Here is an 18,789-nt window from a genome sequence, read left to right as displayed (position 1 = left end):
GCCATTCTTCTTTGCAGATCCTTTCCAGTTCTGTCAGGTTGTATGGTGAAGGTTGGTGGACAGCCATTTTCAGGTCTCTCCAGAGATTCTCAATTAGGTTTAGGTCAGGGCTCTGGCTGGGCCAGTCAAGAATGGTCACGGAATTGTTCTGAAGCCAGTCCTTTGTTATTTTAGCTGTGTGCTTAGGGTTATTGTCTTGTTGTAAAGTGAACCTTCGACCAAGTCTGAGGTCCAGAGCACTCTGGAAAAGGTTTTCATCCAGGATATCTCTGTACTTGGCCGCATTCATGTTTCCTTCAATTGCAACCAGTTGTCCTGTCCCTGCAGCTGAAAAACACCCCATAGAATGATACTGCCACCACCATGTTCCACTGTTGGGATTGCATTGGGCAGGTGATGAGCAGTGCCTGGTTTTCTCAACACATACTGCTTAGAATTATCACCAAAAAGTTCTATGTTCATCTCATCAGACCAGAGAATCTTATTTCTCATAGTCTGGGAGTCCTTAATGTGTTTTTTTTAGCAAACCCTATTCGGGCTTTCATATGTCTTGCACTGAGGAGAGACTTCTGTCGGGCCACTATGCCATAAAGACCCGACTGGTGGAGGGCTGCAGTGATAGTTGACATTGTGAACCTTTCTCCCATCTCCCTACTGCATCTGTGGAGCTCAGCCACAATGATCTTGGGGTTCTTCTTTACATCTCTCACCAAGGCTTTTCTCCAATTGCTCAGTTTGGCTGGACGATCAGGTCTAGGATGACTTCTGGTGGTCCCAAACTTCTTCCATTTGAGGATTATGGAGGCCACTGTGCTCTTAGGAACCTTGAGTACTGCAGAAATTCTTTTGTAACCTTGGCCAGAGCTGTGCCTTGCCACAATTCTGTCTCTGAGCTCTTTGGCCAGTTACTTTGACCTCATGATTCTCATTTGGTCTAACATGCACTGTGAGCTGTGAGGTCTTATATAGACAGGTGTTTGCCTTTACAAATCAAGTCCTATCAGTTTAATTAACCACAGCTGGACTCCAATGAAGGAGTAGAACCATCTCAAGAAGGATCACAAGGAAATGGACAGCATATGAGTGTCTGTGCAAAGGGTCTGAATACTTATGACCATGTGATATTTCAGTTTTTCTTTATTAATAAATTTGCAAAAATTTCTTAATTTCTGTTTTTTTTTCAGTGAAGATGGGGTGCAGAGTGTACACTTATGAGAAAAAAATTGACCTTTTTGAATTTACCAAATGGCTGCAATGAAACAAAGAATGAAAAATGTAAAGGGGTTTGAATACTTTTGTGTACCCACTGTATATACTTAATTCACTATGTACAGATAAAGGCAGCATCTTACTCATTTAACAATCTACCCAGTTCATTGTTATATCAATTTGTGATTGAGGATAATGTCACATATGCATGGTGCTGAAAAGTGGGGCCCTCAAGCTGGTTACTGGTGGGCACATGGCACCCCAGTCCGACACTGGTTCCAAGCGAGGACTGTATTATATATCTTGTAACAATGATAAACTTGTTCTTCGTAAGTCTGCGCTGCTGTGCTATTGCATGTGTTAGTGCAGTTTATTCGGGTGAATAAATATCCAATCTTGGAAAAAATCTGTTGTGAATATCCAGCATCATTTCTGGCTAAATCTACTTGTTTTGAAAGGAGATTTTTGATGCAGATTTGCAGCAGACACCGTATACATTGACATTTGGAGAAAAGCTCCACAGCATGGGTTGACATTCTGTAGATTGCACATGTCAAGATCAATTTCAAGGCAGATTTTTTTACACAGCCAGTTGAGCTGTTTAGATGACAGTTTGTTCACATAGACCGAATATAAAACAAAAAATTCGCAGCACCAGTCTGTTTTGTATTTTGGATGAGACTCACCTATTCAAGTCTACAGGAGTAAGAAAAAAATTGGATCCCACATGGATCAACCATAAAAAAACCCTGAGTTTTACAGATAAATTGCCATTAATTACATAAGAAACTATTTTTAGTCTTGTAAATTTAATTTATTGCTGATGTATAAATTCGGATGCCATACAGATGACAATTCAGATGAAAAATTGTCTCATCTACTGCTGGCACTATAATATCATGTGCATCTACTCCAAGAGATGCAACCTTATACTCACTGATTGCAAAAAGGGATCTAGCAATTTGAGAGGAAGAAGAACAAAGGACCTGATTTATTAAACTGTTTTTGCCAGAATTCCAGAGTAAAACATCTTGAAATGTCACATCAATTTTTGTAATTTGTAATTTGAAGTTATATAAAAAAAATGTCGCATCTCTTGACTTTTTTAGACCAGTCTCAGCCAATGAGCAGAACTGGGTCTGGCAAGGCCCGCCAAGCGAAGTCATCAAAACTTCACCACTTTAGTGGGGTAACTTATATCACAAATGTTCTGGCGAAGGCTTACATCAGTTTCATGCCCCTCTTAATGAATTCATCTAAATTCATCTAATCTGGTGTGCACAAGGCCAGTCTTAATGGATCTAGCCCAAAGTATGTTAGAAATTACCGTGTTTTCTCAACACAAAATATATGGTTTAGCTAACAAAGGTAAAATACTCCGCAGACCTATTATTGTTAGTAGGAAAGCTGAGAGGTGACCATAATTCCAAACCTTTCTGTACAAGAATGTAACAAACAATAGCATGAAATATATAATATGTTGCATATATTTGGGAAATGCAATAAGGAGCCAGAGAATTTTTTGAGACGTCTCAACAAGGACAGTAATTTCTTCCGCTGTATACCCAACTGCTGACACCATGTACAACATTTACCTGGATATTACCACAAACACTTTTATTTATCTTAATTTTCTCTTCATAGGTCAAAGCGTCCAGGACCAGTTCCCATTGCCACTCCACGAATGGACTCTCCAATGCCAGTGATCCCTCATCAGAAGGTAGAGGTTGCGTTCATTTTTGTAATAAATCTTTTTATCCTCAGTTTTTGCCAAAAGCATAATAAGTTCTGTAATCAGCATAAAACTTGCTTGTTGATGGTTTCCATGCAGCACAGAATAAAATAGTAATCATAAAACTGCAAAAACATACACAGCTGGCATAATGTGAGACTCCTAGGTTCTAATGCAAAAAATTGTTACAAAGTCCCATAGTTATCATGTAACCCTCACATTCATATGTGGCAGAAGAGCGTTTTAGACCTCTTTAAGTGCCATGGCCAAGTGTGACTGCTGTCCCAGGACGCTCTATAGCCATATCCATGTTGGGAAAATATTACAGTATAATTTAAAGAGACCCAGTGTGGAGCTGACCTTTTATTTAAAAAGAGTGGGTATCCTCAGACTGGTAAGTTCTTTAAATATTGCCTATTAACAACAGTGGTCACACAGGTGCCTATATCCCACTAAAGGACAGGACTTTCTAGGAAAAGTCAGGTCGAAACATCTGAGTTATTAGATCCCAACATGCAGATGTTGCTAAAAGGTTAACAAATGGTAACATCATTAAAGCAGTTACTGCTTGGTAAAGTAGGCAGCAGCACAGGGTTAGGCCAATGAGCGAGATCTCATTCTTTCACAGCAAGACGTGCCACCCAGGGTTGTAGGATCCCACTCTGCATGACATTGTAAGGGGTTACAAAGGATGATTTGTTCCCCTAACCCCTTAAGTATGCTATATGTGACAAGTATATATATTTTGAAGCTGCTTTGATATGTATATATAATGTCCAGTGTAATGTGATTTTGCTGCACAATGTATTTAACAGGGAAAGTGCAGTGTAAAGTTTAGCCATTAGACGTAGGTAAAGAGTTCTTTAGTATAAGTCACCCTATAAATAGTTAACCACATAGGAGGGGGTTAGCTGTGTGTAAGATAGGAAAGCTTCCTGTTTTTAGTCAGTCGGGCTAGGGAGCTGAAAGAGCCCAGTCAGGGCAGGGAGCCCTCAGTGCTCGGGCCACCCAAAAAACCCACAACATTAAAGAGAGTGCCCAGCCATCCAGAGACAGCGTGCCAGCTAGTGAAGATATAGCTGAGGTGTCAGGGGATCAAGTTCCCCAGAAGCAGGAGACAGAGTTTCCCAGTAAGAAGACTGCAGTACAATACACGGCAGGACAAATGGGCGGATTACTCAGTATGTGGAGATTGCTAGCTTGAGTGGACTCCCTTGGGGCCGGGGTGAAACTGATGAGGGACCCCTTGTATACAGTGAGCTTACACAACCAGGATGCCGGGAAAACGTACAGTGCGGTACGACCCGATCTCGAGCCATGTGACAGGGAGAGTGGAGAAGGCAAAGATGCAGTATCGTGTAACATAGAAACTGATGTAGATGATGGAATGTTATCTGGATGTGCTGAAAAGAACTGAAAGTAAAGTTTTGCATTTTGAGTTTTACCTGGACTGTATCTCTGTTCATTCGTATGAAGCCAAAGGCGACCCCTAGGAAAGGAGGTTAGGTCCCATCGGCACCAGGAATGAAGAGAAAGGTGTACTACAAGGACAGTGTAGTGTGTCTGTGAAGGGAGGCCAGGGCTCAGGCGCCCCGGTGTCCTTGGCCATGACTACAACCCTGGCCGACCTTTACAAACATATCCATCAACCCAGAAATTCAAACCCAATTTTTGTTAGAAAGTCGAGGACATTATGGACACATGGGACCACTTTTGTTAATAGGTGATATATAGAAAATTCACTGGTCTGAGGCAGCAAACTCTTTTGTTAAATAAAAAGGGCAGCCCCAAACCCATGAGAGGTTCTCTTTAAATAGCAAATCCTAATTTAGTACTGCTATCATTCCTCTTCTTTTTAATACCTAAAAGGCTGTAAGTCCCCCCTAATCAAGTCCTACACTCAGCCATGGGTCATAACCTGTGAAGATAGCCTAAAACCGTCAGCCAATATTTGCATGCATTACTTTGCTGCACATTTCTATGCAGATTTTGTATTGTGTAAAATACATGGGAAATGTGAAAAAATCTGCGACAGATAGGATATGCTGTGAATTTGTGAACCTGCAGCATGCTTACACATTCATACAAATTTGCCCTGAAGTATCTCAGTAGCGAATGAAACCAAATTTACATGCATTGAATTGAAACTAGGATTAATTAAAAAATATTGGCAGGACTCTGATCCAGCAGCCATGATGGTAATCCAGTCCAGACCCCTGTAAACCTCCTTTTATCTGTCAGCATCCCCAGCATTTCTCCTGATAATACTAATTAGTAGGGCTGACTAATTAGAAAAGATGATGGGGATGCCAAAATGAAGAGGTTACGAGGACTCTGGTCTGGTGGCTACAGACCACGGATGTGGCCACTATACCAAGGTCCTACAAACCATTTTTGCTCAATTTTTTTGTAATCTGTACAATGACAGTTCGATGTGTAATAAGAGTAGGTGCAGTAGAAGTAGATGACAACAAATTGATTTTTTACCACAAATTCTAAAAAAAACAACATTAACTTCCAGCAATTATACTGTGTGGGACACCAGTCACAAGGTATCATTTACCCCTAGCCTTTATCTCTGTTTGCCCAATTAATACATTGGTTCAGTGATTCATCATAAAATAGTATTTCAGTTTCCCTAAGTTCTTAGAACAATAGTACATTTGACAATCAAATTTTAACGGACCCTTGTTTGCAGTTGTGATATAATTCAAATTGCAGCATGTTCTAGTGATGTGTCAGGATGGGCTGCAGACTGAAGACATACAGCTCCCGGAACCTCAATAAATAAGAGCTATATCACACATGCCTCAGTCAGCCAGGAACAGGGCTGTGATATGTGAAGAAATATATATTCTCCCCATGGACCATAACCAGGGTTATCTCCAATTTCATCTTCCTTAATGCTTGTCTTTCCATTCTGCGCAGTCAGTGCAGTGCTATAAACCTGTCAGACTCAAAAAGAGGAAAAGAATTACAAAGCTGGAGCTTACAAACCCATTGTGATCAGTGAGGAGAAGATATACTTCTTCACATATTACAGCTCTGCTCCCTGCTAACTGAAATATGTGGGTTACAGCTCTTATCAGTTTGACATAGGTCTTGGGAGCTGTATGTCCAGTCTGCAGCCAATTCTGAGATGTGAATTATATGGACACCATTTTATCTTGTTTTCGGAGAAAGCCTTTAACATAGCCAAACATAGACAGACAAAAAAAACTGCGTGTACTCCCTACTCCTCCAACCACTTGCTGTGATGTCAGTCACTCCGCTGTGAGCTTGATGTCATAGAACTGTAGCAATGATTGACAGTGGTCTCTGACTAGTCCACGGTGATCATTAAAAACATCATTAGGAGGCTGATAAAGTGCTCCGAGTCCTAATACCTCCTAGGGATTATTCATGCTATCAGGTACTACTTAAAGGGAATCTGTAAGCAGGTTTTTGAAATATAATCTGTGAGCAGCATAATGCAGGGGTGGAGACTGTGTGCTGTAGTTTCTATATTGGTGTTTTATCAGATGGACCAGCTGGACATTATCACTAGAGGACTAGATGTCTCGTGCAGCCAGTCAAGCTAATGAGTGTATCCCTGACCCCACCACCAATTACTGAAGAAACTAGGAGCAAAAAAGCACAAATAGGGTCTTATCCAAGTAAAAGAAATAATTAATATAATTAAGGTTATGCTGACCAGATGAGGATGTGAGCACACAGCCATGTAAAAGCATAGACAGTCACCTGCTGCAAAACCACAGGTGTTCCAACCAGTAAAGCAGGAAAAAGGAGCAAAGTTGTGAATTTTCTGCTCTAGTGTGCTCAATGTGTAACTAACCGACAACCAGACATCACGATAGAAGTATAACATGAGTTCAAATTCACTTTATGATATATATTTTAATTCATAAATATAATTATTATTTAATCAGATTTTTAAAGAGAAACAATAATAAAAGTAGATTACCATTGACACACAATTGTATTCCTTTATTTTTTTATGCATTGAACTTTGACATGTCAAATCATGTGTCTTTTTGACGCTCAGTTTTTGAAGCTCATGTATAAATACGTTCACTTCTCACGGCCTGTATACATGGTTATGTTCTAAAGAAGAGGATTAGAATAACTTCGAAATGTGTTGATTAGGAACCATTAGTAAAATATTGCAGCACGATCATCTCATAATCTGGATCTCCATTATTGATGAGCAGAGCGGAAAATCCACAACTTTGCTCCTTTTCTGCCACCACTAATTGGCAGCTTTCTGCCTATGTGCAGTGTACACAGGAAGCTGCCAATCAGGGGTGTGGGCGGGGATATACAGCGCTCAGCATCAGCAGAGAAACCAAGGATTCTATCAAAACTGCACCGAGCAGTCAAGTAAGTGATACATCCCTAAAATCAAGGTCTCAGGCTGGTTTCACACTTGCGTTTTTTTTTTGCGGGATTTTAGCGCTAAAAAACGCATGCGTTTTTTTTCCTATACTTTGCATGGGATGCGCTTATGTGCACATACACACGCGTTTGTTTGCGTTTTTGCGCGCATGCGTTTTTTTGCGGTATGCGCTCGGGCGCACAAAATACATCCTGTTGCATTTTTTGGGCGTCCGACTTGCCTCAAAAAAACGCATGCGCGCGCAATGCGTTTTTTTTACAGCAAGACACCCATTATAAGTCTATGGGTGCGCATATGTGCGCATTGGCATGCTTATGTATGCGTTTTTTTGCACATGCGTTTTTTTTTGTTAACCATGGAATTTAGGGGTTTGGGTTAGAGTTAGGGTTAGTTAAGGGGGTTTAGGGTCAGGGTTAGGGTTAGGGTCAGGGTTAGGGTTAGGGTTAGTTAGGGTTTAGGGTTTGGGTTAGGGTTAAGTATGGTTTGGTTAAGGGTTAGGGTCAGGGTTAGGGTCAGGGTTAGGGTTAGGGTTAGGGTCAGGGTTAGGGTCAGGGTTAGGGTTAGGGTTAGGGTCAGGGTTAGGGTTAGGGTTAGGGTCAGGGTTAGGGTCAGGGTTAGGGTTAGGGTTAGGGTTAGTAAAGTCATGGTTTGGGTTAGTGTGAGGGGCCACCTAATGTTTGGAAAAAACGCAAACGCGGTAAAAACGCACTAAAAACGCATACAAACGCTGCGTTTTTTTCATGCATGCTCATAAAAATGCTTGAAAAAAACGCAGCAGTTGTATGCTTTTGCATGCGTTTTTTCAATGCGTTTTTTTGAGGGAAAAACGCGCTGCAAAAAAAAGCAAGTGTGAAATTAGCCTCAGCCCCTATTGCTGCTCTCAGGTTATATAACATAATCTGCTGACACATTCCCTTTAAAATTCCTTGGTAGAATTAAATAAAAAAGCGGGAAACATTTTAAACAATCTATATTCCCATTCAAACTATTAAAAGTACACATATGTGGTACTGATGCCTCTGTAAGAATTGGAGATAATTAAATATAACATTAAAGGGAATCTGTCACCCCTTTTGGGCCTATAAGATGCAGTCACCGCCATCAGGGGCTTATCTACAGCATTCTGTAATATTGTAGATAAGCCCCCGATGTAACCTGAAAGAGAAGAAAAGCAAGTTAGATTATACTCACCGAGGGGCAGGGGTGGGTGCGATGGGTGTCACGATCTGGTCCGGCGCCTCCCATCTTCTAGAGATGCCGTCCTCCTTCTTACTTCTGCCGCAGCTCCTGCGCAGGTGTACTTTCTCTGCCCTGTTGAGGGCAGAGTAAAGTACTGCAGTGCTCTGGCGCTGGACCTCTCTGACCTTTGAACAGGAGAATAATTGTAATTTTATATTGTAATACTTTCCCTACTCTTACACAAGCCTGACCTCCCTTTAAAGAGAGTTTGTCATACTCAAAAATATTTATATGTGTATGCAGCTTTCTGAAAAGCCAGCCCAGATATACATTAACATGGCCAGTCCATTGATCCATCACTGAGAAATCAGCATTAAATTGATATACAAATTGCTATCCTCGATCTGATGCCTCTGTCACTCCAGCTCTATTCCCTGCCCAGCGCTGCCTCCTCCTATTAATTAGCATTCTCTGTGCTATATGTTTTCAGATATCCAGATAAATGAGCAATTAGTCAAGCAGGAGGAGGCAACACTGGGTGATGAATAGAGCTGGAGTGACAGAGACTTCAGATCTTCATCATTTGCATATTAATTCAAACATTAATTTTTCAGTGACAGGAATGGATGGGCCATATTGCTGGACTTGCCTTTGCAAGAGCTGCATGCACGTATAAATAGTTTGGGGTGTGAAAACCTGCTGACAGACTATAAGACTCCATGCTCACTTCTATTTTTGTGAAAATATTCAGTGAAAAAAGTCTGACAGCCAAAATGGATCATAACAGATCTGAAGAGGGGTACCATAGCCAGAAGGAAGACTGGAAAAGTCGCCTCAATGACTGCAGGATCTATCACTCCATGTGAACAGTACACTGTTAGGACTGTGCTGCATCATCTGATTCTAATGCAAAATTAACACAATAAAAAAACTGCTTTAAAAAGTAGAATATCATGCCGTGTGCTAAACATGTCTTGCTTACAAAAGCCAACATCTTGAATTTGGGTTTTGAATCGATTGCTGTCAATGTTGTCGCATCTAAATGTTGTTATGACAGATTTGTCTCTTCTGCATGTTTCCTCTGATTACTGTGTTCTTCTCTCTTGGCCTGCATGTATGCTACAGGACCACGCTTTGGAAATTAATGGCAGAACAGTCCTCAGTGCTCTGTCTAACACTGCTATGCCTCTGAGTGGTGGTGTGACCACTAATGGGACAATGTCAGGCTACTTCAACAAGCAAGAGATCCATCATGCACATAGCAACTCTTTTGTAAAGACATCACCTCTTAGATCCATGTCGTCTCATTCCATTGCTTCTGAAACGTCTTCCGTCAGGCGTAGCTTATATCCCAAGCCTGACGGCTTAGTCAATGACGAGAACAATACCAACAGTCAGTTTAGCCCTGCTAAGAAAAGACTATATAACAATCCCATTGGGCTTTATTCAGCAGAGACTCTTAATGAAATGACTGAGATGCATAATTTGAGTCTCAAAGGAAGGGCTTCAGGAGGAGGTCTTCTTAGAGGGTACGTAATAGAAGGTTCCCGTAAAGTTTTACCGTGATTACACTAATACTATCCAATATTACATATGGGTTTTATAGCACTGAACTGACTGTTCCTGGCATAATTCATCAACTTATTTAATTTAATATACTAAAAGTCAACTTTAGAAAATTTTCTAAAAATTGAATATTGAATGCAAATTTTCGTTCCTAAAGTTTCAGCCAAACTCCACTGGAAACCTTTTAAATCATATGTGATTGAGGTTCTTTGTTTCCTGGAATCATCTTTTCCTGGCAAATAAAATCATGACTCTTTGTGGTCACAACAAAGTCCATTTTTTCCTTTTCAGACTTGTAATTTTATACCGTCAAAGTCCATTATGTCCTCTCCAGGCAGAGATATTGGGGAAGATAACACAGCCCCTTGGTGTTACATTTAAAGGGAACTTGTCACTATGAATCTGTCATCCAATTGACATGCACCATGTTATAGAGCAGTATGAGTTAAGTAGATTGGCATATCGCTTTGTGAGATACGATTCCATATTACATGTCTTTCATCCTCTGCTCTTTCTGGGATTTTGGGTCAAGTGGGCGGTCCTCTCAGTGATTGGCAGATTTTTCTGTATAAGTTTGAAGGTAGCTGTCAGTCACTGATAGGACCTCCCACTTGACCCAAAATCCCAGAAAGAGCTGAGGATTAAATGATGAAAACACAGGTTATACAGAATCTTTTCTCACAAAACTATATATCAATCTGCTCAGCTCCCCCGGCTCTATAACATGGTGCCTGAAGACTGGACTCTGTGTTTATGGAATCAAGTCCCCTATATCCAAACCCCTGTCCATACTTCTGCTCCCTGTAACCTTACAACTTTAAAGATGTAAAAATACTGAACTGCAATCACATACATTTATTAGTGGAGTTAGTCTACGTGGATTTGGGGAACTTTAATATTTTAAATCACAATGTAAAAATGTTTGCTCCATTTTTCCATTACTTTAACAAACGTTGATGAATTTAGCCATAGAAGGTTTTTTGCACTGATTCATGGCAGATATAACAACTGTTGGTGTCTGTGTATGTATACTGCAGCAAGACTTTTATTCACTCAGGCATGAGCAGTATGGAACAACCGTAGCCTTCCTCCTGGATACTTAACTAAATGCTGCCATGTATATGAGGATTAGAAAGACCAGTTGCTGCAAGACAAATACCAACGTACGCAGCGTACGCATTATGCTGACTTACAGGGCGCACAGAATTCTTAATAAAGTTCCCATATAATACTTCAATCAAATTTACAAATACCATCAGCATAAAATGCTCGAGAATAGTGGGTGGTCTCAGTGTGCTAGTGGGGATCCCATTCCATCAGTGGACGATTTGTGAATGGGGGACTGAACAGTTTCCTAGATTTCAACCTGCTAAAACCACCCTATACCTGCTCTCAGTATTATTTTTGCGATGTAAAACTTGATGACCGTCCTGTCTCCCAAGCAGTGGGGGATGCCTATACTGGTGTACCCTCACTGTAAATTCTCTGCATACAAGAGGCCTCACTTCATTGGCCTGTAATAGAACAGAATGCTGAAGCTCATATAACTGGACGGGCATCACCACTTATTAAAGACTGCATGCTAGAAATGGACACATTATACTTCCAGAAAGTTACCTTTTTGGTCATGAGTGATCATGTTTATTAAATGTTGACATATATTTTTTCTAATAATATCTAGAATTAAAAATCAACTTAAAGAGTAACTGTCAATTTATTTATAACCAGCTGAAGAGCCCGGCGCTGCCCGGGCATAGTAACTAACTGTGGTTAGTTATAACAAATTATAATTATCCTCCATCCCATAGTCCCGTGCCCATATACCCATCATACATATCCACCATCCCATAGGCCCATGCCCGTATACCCATCATACATATTCTCCATCCCATAGTCCAGTGCCCATATACCCATCATACATGTTCTCCATCCCATAGTCGAGTGCCCATATACCCATCATACATATCCTCCATCCCATAGTCGAGTGCCCATATACCCATCACACATTCTCCATCCCATAGTCCCATGCCTATATACCCATCACACATCCTCCATCCCATAGTCCCATGCCCATATACCCATCATACATATCCTCCATCCCATAGTCCAGTGCCCATATACCCATCATACATATTCTCCATCCCATAGTCGAGTGCCCATATACCCATCATACATATCCTCCATCCCATAGTCGAGTGCCCATATACCCATCACACATTCTCCATCCCATAGTCCCATGCCCATATACCCATCACACATTCTCCATCCCATAGTCTCATGCCCATATACCCATCATACATATTCGCCATCCCATAGTCGAGTGCCCATATAACCATCACACATCCTTCATCTCATAGTCCCATGCCCATATACCCATCATACATATCCACCATCCCATAGTCCCGTGCCCATATACCCGTCATACATATCCTCCATCCCATAGTCCAGTGCCCATATACCCATCACACATCCTCCATCCCATAGTCAACCATTAGGACATCATAATGAGCGGCGGGGCTTGCAACCTATGATGACATCAGCATCGCCATGGCAACCATTATGATATCATAATGAGGGGAGGGGCTTGATACACACACACTTTTTCCCCATTATATAGATAGGGGCAAAATTGTTTGGTGAATTGGAATGCGCGGAGTTAAAATTTCGCCTCACAACATAGCCTAGGACACTCTCGGGGTCCAGACGTGTGACTGTGCCAAATTTTGTGGCTGTAGCTGCGACGGTGCGGATGCCAATCCCGGACATACACACATACATACATACATACACACATACATACATACATACATACATACATACACTTGAGCTTTATATATTAGATTATTATTATTGTTATTATTATTCATAAATAAATTATACCCATAAAAAACACTTTGTAATACAGTATATCTTATTGTCTCCTTCTGGACTGATCATTCATTCTCAAAATTCTCAATGTACAGGTAATATCTGTCTTCAGTGAATACAGATTTTCCCATTACTGAGAGAGGAGATGGCAGATAGTGCCCATAAAGTGAGTCCAGGAGGAGAAGGGAGAAGACTGATCAGATAAGATATATAGCAAATTTGCTTCTTTTCATGTGTACTATTGATCTATGAAATATAAATGATCACGGTCACTCTTTAACTGAATTGTGAACGTGTTTTCCTACTTATTTTGTTCCTCCGATTTATCTTACTGTGGTAGGGTTACAATTTTCCTAGGCCTTAATACTAAGTAATCATAATTCTTTTGTGTGGTTCTTTGGTAAAAGACAAATCCTATCCATATGCACTGATGGGGTATATGAAAATCATGGAGGAGATTCCGTCTCAGAGAGCGTCTCCTACTCAGGGACTTGCATGGTTGGCCATTTGAATAGCTGCCAGGTCATACTACACTTCCTGTGTAGGGCCAGCAGGAGAAATGTCTGGTCAGACGTGGTTTTCCATAACAATAACTGATTGGCAAAAACAAAAAAGACATTGCCTCTGATTTTTAAAGGGTCCATTTACAGTCTCCAGTCATTGTGACCACCATTTATCTTCATTGATCATCCTCTATAAAAAGTATCATTATAGGTGGCGACATTTGTCATCTGAATTTCCTTTTATAGCAACAATAACACCTACACAGTGGACTTCTGCCTAAGGTGTGGATCTTGGGAGAATGTTGACCAACCAACACAGAGCACCTTCCATGGTAGCTGTCAGGATGTGATTCATGAGATCCTTCTCCTTGATTTTTTCAAAATCACCATTCATGCACTGTCCCCATTGGGGCTCACAATCTAAATTCCCTAACAGTATGCCTTTGGAGTGTTGGAGGAACCCAGAGAACCCGGAGGAAACCCAGGAAAACATGGGAAGAACATGCAAACTTCTTGCAGATCAGTGCTGACCACTGAGCCACCATGCTACATCTGACCATTGCTTTCCTGGTACACACAACAACACTATTGAATTGTCCTACATATTCTTCAATTGAAATTCTCCCTCCATTAAGAATGCAGTTGTAGTGCTTCTATATGAGGAACTCAATTGTACTGGGTTTACGACAACTCTTCATACAGTGGAATCTGGTAATGGATTACTTGACTATGTGCTGGAAATGGGAATTACTGCTGCCAAACCATTGTAATAAGGTGAAACATCTGGACTATGTGCACTTGTATACATTCGTCCCGTTATGAATGAGCGCACTTCCACTTTAGAAATAACAGATTGCTTTTTCCACCATCTCCACTGGATCATAAATTTGATTTTTCTCTAAACGTTTACCTCCTGTTCTACCTTAAAACTGTCAGATGACGCGCATGGACGAGGTTCAGAGGATTAAAAAAGACACAGGCTCCGTTTTACCAAACGATACTGTTACACTGTGTTTGACTGTAAGGAGATGCTCAGCTGTTGAACACATACCAAAAATGGCTATATGACTATCTGCTTACAGGCTCCAGCGCGTTCTTAATATATCTCAGTAGATAATATAGCAGGCGGAGATTTTAGAAACTAGAAGAAATGCCACAATAGTTCTCTATGTACGTGGTGACACAGGAGTAGAGTAAAAAGCATCATTCTTTAAAGTTAAGAAAGTTAAAAAGTCACAAATATACCGTACTTTACCTAGAGATAGCAATACCAAAGATAGGGGGGAACCAGCAAGCCATGATCTCTTTGCCAGTTTATTTAGGAACCGGGCAGGAGCAGGTGATGGAATCATTCTTCAGGGTGGAGGAAATCCTAATTACAACTATAAAAAAGGTGTCATAAAAAATCCAGTTCATATTACACATGCCACATATTTATTTAAAAGGAATCTGTCACCAGGTTTTTGCTACCTCATCTGAAAGCAGCATAATGTAGGAAAAGAGACCCTGATTCCGATGATGTATCAGTTAATTTGCTGGGTGCAGCAGTTGTGATACAATCACAAAGAGTTTTTAGATGTAGCATGTAGCAGAGCTCAGGAAGCTAACTCCGCCCACACTGCAGCTGTCTGTGTACATTGTACAGTGAGCTGCTAATCAGTACTGGGGGTGTGGTCAGAGCAGGGCTCTCAGGACACCTAGTCCAGGTAGTGATAATCTCCTGCTGATAAAACACTCACTGTATTGAAACAGCACACAGCCTATTAAGTGACACATTACTGAAATCAGTGTCTCAGCCCCTACCTTATGCTGCCCTTAGATTACATAATATATATATAACATTGTACTGTTAAGGTAAAGCTATAGCCAATGTTTAGAAGATGCATTATGGCTTCTAGTTTATGCATACTTTACCATTTTCAATGAAGGGTTTGGGCTTATTAGGTTTTGGATTCAGTATGAACACATCTCCTTCACTGGCCAAAAGACTGGAGCAAACAGCATATACTGACATCTACCATTGCACACTTTCTTTATACATCATGTCATTCCTTGTTCACTCATTTTATGGGTTAGTAAAGTTTCCTGTAGCAACTCAATAGTAAACCACTTTATTCACCTGAGAAAACCCTGCGCCTGTCCTGCACCTCCACCCCGGTGGTCCTTGTTATTCTGTTCCCATGCAGATATCACTTGCAGTCTACAAGTGAAGTGACTGCTCAGCATGAGAAAACCTTCGCAGCCTGCTGCGATTCACAGCGAGACTCGGCTCACTCGCACTCATACAAGTCTATGGCTGCGTGTGAAACATGGGACTGCACTCTGATGTCATCTCAGTGCAGTCCGATATACACCGAGACAGGCAATGGACAAAATGGAGAAATTACTTTCTCCATCTCCTCCGCACTCTCATGCGAGAGGATCGCAGCACAGCAGCATGACACTCGGCTCACGTTCGCAGCAGAGCTGGAGCCGAGGGTCAATAGCATATCACATATGATTGCTCTTGCATTGAATTCCATACGCGCTTATTTTTTTATTGAGTTTTGTGTGTCTTGCATCTTTTTTTTTTTTTGCTTGCACCTATTCATTACTCTATTTGCACTTTTTTTTAAGTCTGTTTTATATGCGCTCAACTATTTTTTGTTTTGTTTGTTTTCCATTTTGTTGGTAGGGTTTAACAATTCCAGAAGTTAAAAACTGATTCATCAACTGCGACTTTTTAAAAAGCTGCAAAATATTGGTGCATTTTTGCAACTTTTGGGGCCACCATGGGACTTGTGGCACCAAGATTCGCAAAATCAGTTGTAGACAGGAAGAAAGACTATTTATTGACTTTGCACCAAATTCATAAATCACCTGGGCCATTTCGATGAATTTGGCTCCAAAAGCAGCAACTGATATCATACAAAAAAGAGAAGTGACTTAAAAATTAATGCAAATGATGAATGGGTGCCCAAGTCCCGTATTTAGTGCTGGTCTTCTTGGTGTGTGCATTATGATGCTGTACATTGGTTGCGACAGTATTATATACAAATCCTACCAACAGATGTGAATAAGCACAACATGTAGAATAATGTTCAATAAATATATATTTTTATTAATATATAAAACTAAACATTTTTTGGGGGGTTTAAAAAGGGAGTTACACCATACAGAGAGGATGAAATCATGCACAGGGAATTTCACAGGGAAACATATAAGAAGTGGGTATAATATGAAATGAATGTTAATTTCCCTAAATAAATACGCTTACAAGTCTAAATAAGAATATAGCAGCAGGGTCAATAAATATACGTTATGAAAAAAGTCCAAATGGATTGGTAAAAAAAGGAAATACCAAAAAGCAAACATATCATATTAGAACACTACAGGACTCCAGTGTACGTTTCGCCAGGTGGCTTTCTCAAGGAGTATTATATATATTAGCATATAATATATATATAAAAGCATGATTTGAAACTGGCAAGGCCCTATGGCAAAACCAAGTGCAGGGGCCACACATTTCTAATATTGGTGTTGTTTTATGTAGTATAGGACCTTTAGGTCGCCTTAGGGAACGTGCACATAGCATCTTTTAGACGCCAGCTTACCCACATCGCTTTTGAAGTCTAAGAAGCCAGCTCTGTTTGCCCTAAAGCATCTTTTCTTGCGTCTTTATTGATGGCTTTTGCTGTGGCTCTGCTGTCTGCTTTTTTTTTTTTAAATGCCACGTATAACATAGTGGCAGCTTCCAAGAAGATTGGACCGGTCACGTCTTTTAGCCGCTTCTCGACTTTCGATGCCTAAAACTGTTGAAAGGCGTAACTAAAGACACTTGTGCCCAATAAGTCAATATGAGATTGCTGCGCATATATTTAATCACTATGCTCAGGTAAAATCCTCCTGAAAAAGGCATCATGTGCACATACCTTTAGACATTAGAGCTTCTGAGATGCCCACTCCCTCTATAAGTATTCCCCTGCTTTATTGTATTGTTGTCCCCTGTTAAGTGCTTGTTTTCATCTGGCTTTCCCTTATAAGAGAATATTCTTAGATGTCTGCACCCAGTATATATATGTGAGAAGACAACTCCAAATTGCCACAAATTCCATTGTCCATCAAATACAGTAATTGTAGTCAAGGCGTATATTAATTTTCTAGATATTCAGTGAACACAGCTTGATTTTCATACTTACTGTACAGGGAGAGAGTATAGTAATACCATCTGACACATAGACTAGTCGCAATGGAACACTGGGGCTTAACATAACATACAGTCCTTGGTGGAAATAACTCTCAAAAATACTTTTCAGGGTCATCCAGCAGCCATAACACCTCTATAAGTCTTACTGGATAAAAGAGTAATCCTCACATTTTGTGCCTATTGCTCATCACTGTATTTTAGCAATGCAGTTGTTTTCCTCTCCTATTTGTGGATGGTTATGAACAGCATTTAAGCTTTAGTTAATGTCACGAGTCTTTATGTCAAATGCTACCATACAGTGCGATCACTTAAATATTGGCTATTACACTAATGGACTCCCTGCAGACAATCATTGAGAGCCGTTAGAGCCACTCTAAAGCTCAGTGGCCGCTGCCTAATGTTACTTGGCAGCCAGATGAGTATGTTCCACAGAAAATCTGTTCGAATGTGGCTCTCAGCTCAGGAGGAGCTCATGTATCCATCCATCACCATCATTTCAGGAGGCTTTCCAGGACTAGAAGTACAGTACTTGCCTGCCTTTATTCAATATCAGTGACACGTCTGTTCATTTGTACCTTTGGAATTTCACCCCAACCCCAGTCAGGATTTTTTTTTATCTTCAGCAGTCTCTTGAAGGGTTGTTGCCCAAATTTTACAATATGGCTATTTGGTAATTAATTATGTTTTGGTTTGACAATGGTTGAGTCAAAATTGGAAAACTAGGTTCAGTATATGAACCTTAAAGGACATAGCCATACAACTTCACTGATCAATCATATGTCACACGAATGTAATAGGAAAATTATAATATCTGTAAGTAAATGTTTCAACCAACAACTTTATTAAATGATCTGATTTCTTAGTTTTTGGACATTTTCACACTAACTGCCGGGTGTTACCTGCAAACCTATGGGCTCGTACCCACCTACCTCAGATTAAGGATTGAGATATTCATTTTTCCTTGATTCAGTCCAGCTACAGCCACATTTTTGCACTTTGTGCAATGTTAAATCTGTAATAGGACACCACATCTAAAGTATTCGTCTTTGCCTGGGGTGTGGGTCAGAGTACCCTTTGTGCCTCCTTAGCCTCCTAGGTACCTCCTATAGTTAAATGATCACAGCAAAGAGCAAACAGATGAACGGCAAAC

General features: G+C 40.5%; 1 protein-coding gene across 2 annotated transcripts in view; it reads left to right on the top strand.

Moving 5' to 3' along the window:
• The window catches only part of LDB3 (LIM domain binding 3), a 263,258-nt gene that overhangs the window by 111,909 nt on the left and 132,560 nt on the right, over positions 1-18,789 (top strand). For both annotated transcript variants that reach the window (XM_073574869.1, XM_073574868.1), the window contains exon 4: positions 2,854-2,929. In XM_073574869.1, the coding sequence (XP_073430970.1) occupies positions 2,854-2,929 (76 nt within the window). The remainder of the gene's footprint in view (positions 1-2,853; positions 2,930-18,789) is intronic.

Source organism: Dendrobates tinctorius, unplaced genomic scaffold, assembly GCF_039654945.1.
Source record: "Dendrobates tinctorius isolate UK_male_01 unplaced genomic scaffold, ASM3965494v1 ptg000040l, whole genome shotgun sequence".
Taxonomy (NCBI): Eukaryota; Metazoa; Chordata; class Amphibia; order Anura; family Dendrobatidae; genus Dendrobates; species Dendrobates tinctorius.
This window is presented reverse-complemented; position numbering and strand designations above follow the sequence as displayed.